This window comes from Rhinopithecus roxellana, chromosome 17, assembly GCF_007565055.1.
Source record: "Rhinopithecus roxellana isolate Shanxi Qingling chromosome 17, ASM756505v1, whole genome shotgun sequence".
Classification (NCBI taxonomy): Eukaryota; Metazoa; Chordata; class Mammalia; order Primates; family Cercopithecidae; genus Rhinopithecus; species Rhinopithecus roxellana.
The window spans coordinates 80,993,977-81,006,064 of NC_044565.1; the positions used below are offsets into that span (position 1 = coordinate 80,993,977).

Below are 12,088 nucleotides of genomic sequence, written 5' to 3' on the forward strand. Positions count from 1 at the left end.
TAAAAAAATGATTTTGTAGCCACCTCCTGTTGCTACTGCAGTGAGCTCAAGTGTTGTGAGAATCCACTTAAAAAATGTATTGTGACACTAATCATCTCCAAGTAAGTCATTTGCTTTGTCAGAAAATTGTATATTACAGTAAAAAGTGATCTTTGTGGTTCTTGTGTATTTTTCATTGTGTTTAGTGGAATACTGTAAACCTTGAATAACATCATGAACCTATACAAAGTGCCACTAGTGATGCTGTAAGTACTCCCGAGAGGCAGAGAAAAGTCATGACATTACAAGCAAAAGGTGAACTGCTGAATATGTACCGCAGATGGAGGTCTGTAACTGTGGTTGCCTGCCATTTCCAGATAAATGAATCCAGAGTAAGGGCCATTGTGAAAGAAGAAAAAGAAATTTGTGAAGCTGTCACTGCAGCTACGTCAGCAGGTATGAAAACCCTGTGCTTTTTAAGAAATACCTTTTTATCCCATTGAAAATGTAGTTTTTATGTGGGTGCAAGATTGCTATAAGGCATACCTATATGATTCAAGAAAAAACAAAGTATTATACGACAACTTAAAGTAAATGGAAGGGAAGGATCTAAAGCTGGGAAATTTAATGCCAGCAAAGGATAGTTTGATAATTTTAGAAAGAGGTTTGGCTTTTAAAATATCAAGATAACAGAAGCAGCAGTTTCTGCTGACCAAGAGGCAGCAGATGAGTTCCCAGATGCCATTAAGAAAATCATTGAGGAGAAACGATATCTGCCTGAAAAGGTTTCAAATAACTGATGAAAGTGCCCTCTTCTGGAAAAAAAAAATGCCACAAAGGACATTTATTAGTAAGGAAGATAAATGAGTACCAGGATTTAAGGCAGGAAGGGATAAGCTAACCCTACTCTTTTGTGCAAATGTAGTCAGGTTCATGATCAGCACTGCCCTGTCTATAAAGTTAACCCCTGGTCTTGAAGGGAAAGAAGAAACACTAGCTCAGTGTTCTGGTTGTAAAAGAAAGGCTGGCCAGGGGGAACCCCTTTTCTGGACTGGTTCCATCAATGCTTTGTCCCTGGAATCAGGAAGTACCTCGCCAAAGTTCTTTTCATATTGGACAGTGCCACTGGCCACCCAGAACCCCATGAGTTCAACATCAAAGACACTGAAGTGGTCTACTTGCCCCTAAACATGTCTCTAATTTTGCCTCTATATTAGGAGTTTATGACGACCTTTAAGGCTCATTATACAGGGTACTCTATGGAAAGGACTGTCAATGCTACAAAAGAGAATTCTGACAGAGAGAACATCATGAATGTCTGGAAGGATTATTCCCTTGAAGATGCCACGGTAGTTACAAAAAAAAGTGCAAAAGCCATCAAGCCTAAAACAATAAACTGATGCTAGACAAAGCTGTGTCCAGATGTACATGACTTCACAGGATTTATAAGACAATTGAGAAAATCATAAAAGAGATTATGGATATAGAATAAAGGTGGGGAGATGGTGGCAGTGGTGAAGGATTTCAAGATATGCATCTTGGAGAAATTCAAGAGCCAGCAAACACCACAGCAGGGGAATTAACAGAAGACGACTTGATGGAGATGAGTGCTTCCAAACCAGTGCCAGACAATGAGGAAGATGTAAAAGCAGCAGCAGTGCCAGCAAACAAATTGACATTAGACAATCTGGCAGAAAGGTTCAAGACTACTTTTAACTTCTATTATGAAATGGAGCATTCTATGATAGAGCACTGAAACCAAAGCAAACAGGGGAAGGATTGGTACTATATAGGAACATTTTTAAAGAAATGAAAGAGCAAAGTCAGACAGAAATTACAATATGTTTCCTTAATGTTGCAATGAGCACGCGTCCCTCTTCTGCCTCCCCTTCCACTTCTTCCACCTCTGCCACCCCTGAGACAGCAAGGAGAACCCCTCCTCTTCCTCCTCCTCAGCCTACTCAATGAAGACCTTTATGATAATCTGCTTCCACTTAATGAATAGTAAATATATTTTCTCTTCCTTTTAACTTTTTAAGTTACATTTTCTTCTCTTTAGCTTACTTTATTATAAGAATACAGTATGTACGCCAGGTGCAGTGGCTCACGCCTGTAATCCCAGCACTTTGGGAGGCCAAGGTGGGCGGATCACCTGAGGTCAGGAGTTCAAGACTAGACTGGCCAGCATGGCAAAACCCTGTCTCTACTAAAACACAAAAATTAGCCAGGCGTGGAGGTGCACACCTGCAGTCCCAGCTACTCGGGAAGCTGAGGCCGGAGGACTGCTTGAACCCGGGAGGAAGAGGTTACAGTGGGTCACCATCATGCCACTGCGCTCCAACCTGGGCAACAGAGTGAGACCCTGTCTCAAGAAAAAACAAAAACAAACAAACAAACAAAAACCCCAAAGAGAATGCAGTATGTAATACATATACAAAACGTGGTGTGTGGTTTTTTTCTGTTTTTTTTTTTTTGAGACAGGGTCTTTCTCTGTTGCCTAAGCTGGAGTGCAGTGGTGCAATCAAGGCTCATGGCAGCCTCCACCTCTCAGGCTCAGGCAATCCTCCCACTCCAACCCCTTGCTGGGACTACAGGTGCCCGCCACTACGCCCGGCTAATTTTTTTTTGTGTGTGTGTTTTTAGTAGAGATGGGGTTTCACTGTGTTAGCCAGGATGGTCTCGATCTCCTGACCTCGTGATCTGCCCACCTCGGCCTCCCAAAGTGCTGGGATTACAGGCTTGAGCCACCGCGCCTGGCCCCTATGGTTTCTTTTAATCCCCAAAATAGTTTTACATAACAGGATTTATTACTGTCTTCATTTCACAACAAGGAAATTGAAGCACAGAAAAGATAAGGACTAGGCCAGGCATGGTGGCTCATGCCTGTAATCCCAGCACTTTGGGAGGCCGAGGCAGGCAGATCACCTGAGATCGGGAGTTTGAGACCAGCCTGGCCAACATGGAGAAACCCTGTCTCTACTAAAAAATACAAAATTAGCCAGGTGTGGTGGTTCATGCCTGTAATCCCAGGTACTCAGGAGGTTGAGGCAGGAGAATCGCTTGAATCTGGGAGGCGGAGATTGCGGTGAGCTGAGATCATGCCATTGCACTCCAGCCTGGGCAAAGAGAGTGAAACTCCATCTCAAAAAAACAAAAAACCAACCAACCAACCAAACAAAAAGATAAGGACTTTATTCAAGGTTACAAGATTCCTGAATAGCAGAGCTGGGAAGTTTACCAGACTGCAAAGCCTGTGCTCTTAACCCCACTGCCTTGTAGCCTGTATGCAAAGAGTTTGCATGTAATTCAAACAATCATGAGTAGACTCCCATTTAGCCAAGGACTGAGTGTTTCATTTGTGGATCATTCTGGCCTGAATAAAGCAGTTACCTGGAGGGTAGGAGTGCTTTCCGTCCACAATCCACTCTAATAAGGCCTCTATTAATTCAAGATTCACCTTTTCAAAATCCATGATGGACATTGTTTTGATGACTGACTTGCTAACACCTGAAAGAAAGAAAGGTAAAAATGAGAAGGATATTTATACCTTGTTGATGTATTTTATTGTATATTTATACCATATACAATTTGCCTGTGAATTAGGTGAGTGTTGGTTTGATTTAATAGCACAGATGTTAACATTTAATGTACTGAAATGAACTTTTTTCTTTTATTTATTAATTTAGAGACAGGGTCTTGCTCTGTCACCCAGGCTGGAATGCAGTGGTATGATCACAGTTCACAGCAGCCTCAACCTCCCAGGTTCAAGTGATCCTCCCATCTCAGCCTCCTGAGTAGCTGGGACTGCAAGCATGCACCACCATGCCTGGTTTGTTTTATTTTATTTTTTGTAGACACGGGGTCTTAGTGTTGCCCAGGCTGGTCTCGAACTCCTGGGGTAAGGCAATCCTCCTGCCTCAGCCTCCCAAAGTGCTGGGGTTACAGCCACCACACCCAGCCCACTTTTTTCATTTAGTATCCCAGAAAATCTAGCCTCATCAGAAGTAATTTTTGCTTGAACAATGACCTAAAAAGCAGGTTCCTGCCCCTGTTGGAAAGACCCAGACAGGCCAGTTTTTACTCTCCTTGTTCCTTCCCCTCTTTTACCCTTCAAATATTTATTGAAAGCTTGCGTTCTGGAAACAAAATTCAAAGTCAAATACATTTGAGAAACTTCTCCTAGATTCAATCAAATCATGAACGAGATATGCTGGAAGTCCAGGTAACACTAACCTATGGCAATCAATGGACAGAGACCACAACTTTCACCAGCATTTTTATAACAGTGACTCACTGAACCTTTAGGTTCCTTTGAGAAAATGATAAGTGATGGATTTTCCCTGAAAAATAAATGTGATTGTAATGTCTTCATTAACACCCGTGGAGTCTATTCATAGACCCTCACAATCTCTCCAGTCACAATCTCCTAAACTATCTGTGACCTGGCAAATGATGTAGTTCTGTAGGATGTACTACAAGCCTCAGCTCTTTTATTTTATTTTATTTTTGAGACTGAGTCTTGCTCTGTCACCCAGGGTGGAGTGCAGTGGCGTGATCTCGGCTCACTGCAACCTCTGCCTCCCGGTTTCAAGCGATTCTCCTGCCTCAGCCTCCTGAGTAGCTGGGATTACAGGCGCGTACCACCACGGCCAGCTAATTTTTGTGTTTTTAGTAGAGATGGGGTTTCACCATGTTGGTCAGGCTGGTCTCGAACTCCTAACCTTGTGATCCGCCTGCCTCAGCCTCCCAAACTGCTGGGATACAGGCGTGAACCACCGCGCCTGGCCGCCTTAGCTCTTTTAAAAGCAATAGTATATTGTTGGGGTGACTAACTCTTCAAAGACTGCTGTCCTTTCTTCTCAGGCCCTCCTAATGACCTATCGCCCTAACTACAGTTTAATTGGAACAAAATAACTATAGTTGGTACGAAGGAAGGGAAACTTTCTATATGAGAAGTTTGAAGATGGACGAAAGCAGTTTCGGCTGGGCATGGTGCCTCATGCCTGTAATCCCAGCACTTTGGGAGGCTGAGATGGGCGGATCACCTGAGGTCAGGAGTTCGAGACGAGCCTGACCAATATGGGGAATCCCCGTCTCTACTAAAACTACAAAAAAAAAAATTAGCCGGACATGGTGGTAGCGGTGGGCGCCTGTAATCCCAGCTACTTGGGAGGCTGAGGCAGGAGACTCGCTTGAACCCAGGAGGTGGAGGTTGCAGTGAGCCGAGATCACACCACTGCACTCCAGCCAGGCGACAGAGCAAGACTCCATCTCAATAAAAAAAAAAAAGAAAAAAGCAGTTTTGAAACAATGTTGTTCTAGTGGAGTGAATGCCACGTTGGTCAAAAATGAAAAAAAGGAAGAAACAGGCTGCACAAAAAAGGGTGTAGTTGGGTGAGCAAGGTGGAGCAGGAATCACTTTTCTTTGCCAAGATTCCAAAAAGCCAGACTTTTCAAAAAGAAGAAAGGATCAGCTAATCGAAAAAAGAAAATTGAACATAGTTTTGTTTTTTAAAACTATTATTATTGAGACAGGGTCTCACTCTTTTGCTCAGGATGGAATACAGTGGCATGATCATGGCTTACTGCAGCCTTGGTCCTTGGGGTTCAAATGATCTCTCACCTCAGCCTCCTGAGTAGCAGGGACTATAGGTGCATACCACCACACCAGCTAATTTAAAAAAATTTTTAAGAGACAAGGCAGCACCATGTTGCCTAGGCTGGTCTTGAACTCCTGGGCTCAGCCTCTCAAAGTGTTGGGATTATAGGCATGAGCCACTGTGCCCAGCCAAATCAATAATATATTTTAAATGACCAATTATTAATTTTTTCAAAGAAAAACTAGAACATGCCTTAAAAATTGAGCTAGGAAACATATTTAATTTGCTGAAAGGTGAAGGAGAACATTGAGATCAACTAGTTCAAGGCTTTTTTTTTTTTGAGATGGAGTCTTGCTCTGTTGCCCAGGTTGGAGTGCAGTGGTGCAATCTTGGCTCACTGTAGCCCCCGCCTCCTGGGTTCAAGAGATTCTCATTCCTCAATTTCCCAAACAGTTGGGACTACAGGCTTGTGCCACCACACCTGGCTAATTTTTCTAAGGACTTTTTAAAAAAAACAAAAACAAAAACAGAGAACCAGAAGCTCAGAAAAGCTAAGCAATCAGCCCAGTACCATACAGAAGCTGGTGGCAGAGTCATGTTTCCTGACCTCAAGTCCTCCATTCTCCTTCCTTAAAAAGGAGGTCCCAAAGGTACTTTCTGAACTTTCGTAACCTTTGTGCTTAAAATTAGAAAGTCATGGATTAGATTCAGTGATAATTTTAAAAGAAAACTCCAAAATTTTGAAAGAGATGCCAAAGGGATTTTCTTTTTTTTGAGACAGGGTCTCACTCTGTTGGGACTGGAGTGCACTGGTACGATCATAGCTCACTGCAACCTTGAATCCCTTTGCTCAAGCAATCCTCCCCCTCAGCCTCCTGAGTAGCTGGGACTACAGGTGCCAACCACCATGCTCAGCTAATTTTAAAAAACATTTGTAGTAGAGACAAGGTCTCAATATATTGCCCAGGCTGGTCTTGAACTCCTGGGCTCATGTGATCCTCCTGCTTCAGCCTCCCAAAGTGTTGGGATTACAGGCGTGAGCCACCGTGCCCAACCTCAAAGGAATTTTCTTGTTCCATAATTAAATGGAATAAGGGAATGGGAATTATCAGTTGGTATGATGTGTAAAAAGAACACAAAGTTTTGAGTTAGACATATTTTAATTAGAATCACAGATCTGTACTTACTAGCTGGGCACTATCCTTGTGGGTTTGTATTATACTCCTCTAAATGACTCCACTTTATAGATAAGGAAACTGAGGCACAGAGATGATAAAGAACTTGCTCAAGATCATTAGCTGGTTTTATGAGAGCCTTGGAGTTGAACCCAGGTCTATAAAATACAAGTCCATTCTCTTAGCTTTACATCTCTCAATACTGGGAAGATGAAATAAAATGTTAGGGAGCTATGCTTATCTTCCTAAACAACAGAACAATGGCTAATATCTTAATTCCTTGGTGATTACCATTCCACATCCAGGATTGGGAACTGTCTTTGGTAGATGGAAAAAAAGGAAAATTCATTTGCCGCTTATCCTACAGAAGCAGTAACGGATTGGAAGCTCTTACTCATGAATGATAAACACCCTTTTTTGGGAAGAACTAAGAGGAACAGGGGTGACAGTCTAGGGAAAAAGAAGAAAGAAGGGCAGCTGAGATCTGCTTCTAGTCTAGGCTTCAAGGAAGAAAGCAAAAGTAGTAATCCTGGGGTTTCTATGGGCTCAGTTTAGCTTATATGGATACAAGACCACATAGGAACAAAGAGTAGCCAGCTAGAGTCTGGCATGGGAGGAGGAAGTACCTACCAACATACATAAAAAGCTCAGCACAGGGTAGGCCTCAAAAGATGTTACTTTAAAAGCCCATGAATAATGCTAAAACTAGTGGGATATTAAAGGATTTTAAAATCATGTCAAATATTGCTTTATAAGTGACTTATTAACTACGAAAGAAATAGTAATTATCCAGGGGAGAAACTTAGCAAACATCACTTTACCAAGTGAACCAGTTAACATTGCCAATAATGGGACAAACCAACACCATGGGGCCCATGTGCCTTTTGATATGATGCATTGAGAAATCAAGATTGTTTTTGTGATGCTCCAGCCAAAAATGTATAACCTAAATTTAATCATGGGGAAATACCAAACCCAAATGGATGGACATTCTACAAAATAATCTTTAAAAATATCAAGGTCACTAAAAGACAAAGGATGAGGAGCTGTTCCAGATCAAAGGAGACTAAGAACACATGACTGAATGTAATATATGATCCATGATAGGATCCTGAATCAGGAAAATATAGCAAAAATAAACATTATTGAGATAATTGTTCAAATCTGAGTATGGACTGTGAATTATATAATTGTATCAGTGTTAAATGTCCTCATTTTGATCACTGTACTGTGGTTATGTAAGAGAATGTCCTTGTTCTTAGAAAAATCATACTAAAGTATTAAGGGTAAAGGAGCGTCATATCTGCAACTTACTCTTAGGAGACTCAGAAAAAAATACATGCTTCCAGAGCAAATGATAAAGCAAAAAATGAAGCAAAACATTAACAACTGGTGAACTGGGGTAAAGGATATATGAGAGTTCATTGTTTAGTCTTGCAAACTTTTCTGTAAATTTGAAATCACATCAAAATAAAAAGCTACAAAATATACAAGAATATAACTTACATTTTACTACCTCACAATTTTTCTCTAATGAGCACATATTTCTTTCATAATTAGAAAAAAACCCATTGGCAAATAGAGTAACAATTATATTCTAAATATGTATCTGAGCTATTTTTCTAGGTTTAAGGTTTCTCCGATGAATTAAAGGCAATGTAACTATGAAACAAGAATCATATTTTTATTCTTCCACATCATGGTAAGAAAGAATACTAGAAATCTTTGGCATAGTTAAAATATTCCCCCAGGTGGCATGTTACCTTTATAGCGGGCCAGGAGCTGCTTAAAATCTAACTGTTGATCTGGCACTACATCTTTGACAGAATCCTGATCCTGGAGGTGAAGGGAGAGCCTCAGGTCTTCTTCCACTTCTTCAAATGCAGTTCTGTTCCGCCTTGCTTTAAGCTTTTCTTTTGAAATCTGTTTCATGGACCGCATATATGGGCTCCCATCCTGTAATACATACCTGAGAAAGACAAAGGAATGTGGTTGTGTGTATGTGGTTCTGTTGGTGAGGAGGGAAAGAATTCACCTATTTCACGTGCTCATTCAGCAAAATGTCACTGTTTCTGTCCAATTCATGTGCCATCCTTCCACCAGTCCAGGATTCTTGCTGTACCCTATTTCTGGTTGGGAACACACTGCAACGCTTTTAGGTCTGTCTTGGAGACCAGCTAAGAATTTGGAGAAAAGCTCTATCCAGGAATAATGCTGTGGACATTCAGAAAACACATCTGAGTTACAGCCGCAGTAACACCCCTCTTCATTTTTAATTCTTCTTTGGCAATCTTACTGATCCTCTTGTTTCTATGATAATTCCCAGGCAGCTGATTCCCTTTTGTTGCAATCAAATTTGGACCCAAGTTTCTAGCTGTTGGCTGAACATCAACCTAAGACTGTCCTTAAAACATTTCAAAACTCTTACAACTGGATAGTTTAATATTTGTTAGTGACAACACTATTAGACATCATGACAAAGCAGAAAAATGAATAGATTTGAAAACAAAAGCTCTGGATTTGAGTTCTAGGTCTGCCACTAAACCAACCTGCTATGAGACTTCCAGCAAGTCAATTTCAAAGGGCTTTACTTTCTCATCTTTTGGGAAATTGGCATAGATAACTGCCTCGAATTTTTTTACCTGGAGCCTTAAATGTTGCTCAAAGCCCCAGGGAAAGGTAAGGGAATGGGAGCAAAGTAAGTAACTGGGGGCTATTCTTTCAGCCCGATCATTCCTGTTTTATGTTTCATTTTTTGATGATTTCCTATAAGATTTCATTTGCATAAAGTGTATTGTAGCTTTTTTTTAAAAAAGATTTAAAAACCTATGATTCTATAATGCTGACTTCCTCCAACCCCTTCTCTCCATTAAATGCCATATACTCTTTTCACATTCACCATTTGTTTGTTTATTGAACATTTACTGAATGTCTTTTTTGGACAAGGGACTACGGCAATGGTGGTGGTATGGTATAGAAAAATAAATACACTTTCAAGGAGCTTACAAACTAGTGAGAACAGAACAAAACAACTCGCTGTACTGTAAGACAGACAGAAATAAATGTCATTAGAGGCACAAGAAAAGTACTCTGTGACTTCCAATAAAGAAGTGATTAATTTTTAATAGCAGAAATAGGAAATTTCATGGAGGTAGCATTCAAGTTGGGTGTTAAAGAATGACTAGAGAAGGAAGTGGGGAAAAGAAATATAGACAGTAATAGTATGGCATCTTTGAGAAATAACAAGTAGTCTGACAGTGCTAAGGTTTGTGTAGGTAGGAAAATAAAGAACGAAAGGAAGTTAAATATTGGCTGGGGTCAGATGATATGGGCCTTGAGTGTCCATAAAGTGTGACTGATAGGGAACCAACGAAAGTTTCTAAGAATAGGAGGAATGTGACCAATTCTATGTTTAAAGATAATTCTGAGCCTGGGCAACTTAGTGAGACCTTGTCTCTACTAAAAATAAAAAAATTAGCCAGGCATGGTGGCACACACCTGTAGTCCCAGCTACTTGGTATTCTGAGGTAACAGGATCACTTGGGCCCAGGAGACCAAGGCTGCAGTGGGCTATGATCGCACCACTGCACTCAGCCTGGGTGACAGAGTGAGGCTGTCTAAAAATATATATATATATTCTGGAAGCAGTGAGTTTGAAAAAGTAAAGACAGGTAAACTAGTTGAAAGATGATTTCCTCAGACACTCATGTTCAATGGCAGTGGGATAGGGCCTAGAAAATAATAATTCTAAGAAGCTCCCCAAGTATTCTTATTGCACTTAATGTGCAATAAGCCACTGGTTTTGGGTTTTTAGCTTGAGAATACATTACCATTAAATGAATATGGAATTAGGAGGGGGGCTTATTAGAGAAGGAAGGAACAGAGAAGGAGAAAAATTCTGACTTGTATTTAAGCTGCCAGATATTAACGGTGTTTCATTCTAGAGCTCAGAGGTCAGGAATGAAGATACTGATCTGGGAGTTCTCGGCACAGGGATGACAGCTGAAATCACATGAGTCTAAGGTAGCCAAGGGAGAGTTAATAGTGAGAAGAAATAGTACAAGGAAAATCTTGGGGAATCCTCAAGATCAAAGACTAAGAAGAGAAAATACGGCTTTCAAAGAAGAGAGATCTGTTTATATACAATGGACATTAACATTTTCTACCTAGTACTTACAATTGTTTATACAGATATCTTAACACTCAGGCTATACTGCAAACTCTATGCGAGTAGAATGATGATGATGATAATAATAGCTAACTTTTTTTTTTTTTTTAATAGAGTTTTACTCTGCCGCCCAGGCCGGGTGCAATGGCATGGTCTCAGCTCACTGCAACCTCTGCCTTCCAGGTTCAAGCAATTCTCCTGCCTCAGTCTCCCGAGTAGCCGGCATTCCAGGCATGCACCATCACGCCCAGCAAATTTTTGTATTCTTAGTAGAGATGGGGTTTCACCATGTTGGCCAGGCTGGTCTTGAACTCCTGCCCTCAGGTGATCCGCTCGCCTTGGCCTCCCAAAGTGCTGGGATTACAGGTGTGAACTACCGTGCCCGGCCAATAACTGCTAACATTTGAGAGCATCCACTATGTGCCAAGCACAGTTCTAAGCACCTTGCAAGTATTAATTCATTAATTTTTTTATGCTCTCAGCAGAATCAGCAAGTATTAATTCATTAAACCTAAAGTACAGAGAGATTAAACTACTTGCTAAAGTTATAGTATGTAGAGGGGGCCAGGCATGGTGGCTCATGACTGTAATCCCAGCACTTTGGGAGGCAAGGCAGGAGCACTGCTGGAGGTCAGGAGTTTGAGACCAGCCTGGACAACATAATGAGACCTCTGTCTCTACAAAACCATTAAAAAAAATTAGGCATGGTGGTGTGTGTCTGTAGTCCAGCTACTCAGGAGGCTGAAGTAGGAGGACTGCTTGAGCCAGGTGTTCGAGGCTACAGTGAGCTATGATTGCACCACTGCACAGCAGCCTGGGTAACAGAGTAAGACTCTATCTCAAGAGAAAAAAAAAAAAAAAGAAAAGAAAAAGTAAGTAGAGGGATTTAAATATTGGCCACCTGTTTACTGAAAGAGAGGGGAGAACAAAATGTTCAAACAGAAAAAATAGAAGAAAATCACTTCTTGGCTTTTTGGCTAAGATCAAGTGTAGAAAAATTAGAAAAACAGACTAACACATGTATTAGTATTCTGGCACATTGAGGGTCAAATATTCTGTTTTCAATGTTTCACTGAATCTTTTTTTTTTCTCTCAAGAGATGGGGGTCTCAATATGTTGCCCAAGCTGCTCTTGAACTGGCCTTAAAGGATCCTCCCACCTTGGCC

General features: G+C 41.0%; 1 protein-coding gene across 1 annotated transcript in view; it reads right to left on the reverse strand.

Annotated features, from left to right (window-relative positions):
- DHX57 (DExH-box helicase 57) overlaps positions 1 to 12,088 on the reverse strand; it is a 76,336-nt gene that overhangs the window by 36,357 nt on the left and 27,891 nt on the right. Inside the window, exons 12-13 of the mRNA XM_030921430.1 lie at positions 8,518 to 8,723; positions 3,370 to 3,486 (exon numbers count right to left, since the gene is read on the reverse strand). Of these exons, the coding sequence (XP_030777290.1) occupies positions 3,370 to 3,486; positions 8,518 to 8,723 (323 nt within the window). The remainder of the gene's footprint in view (positions 1 to 3,369; positions 3,487 to 8,517; positions 8,724 to 12,088) is intronic.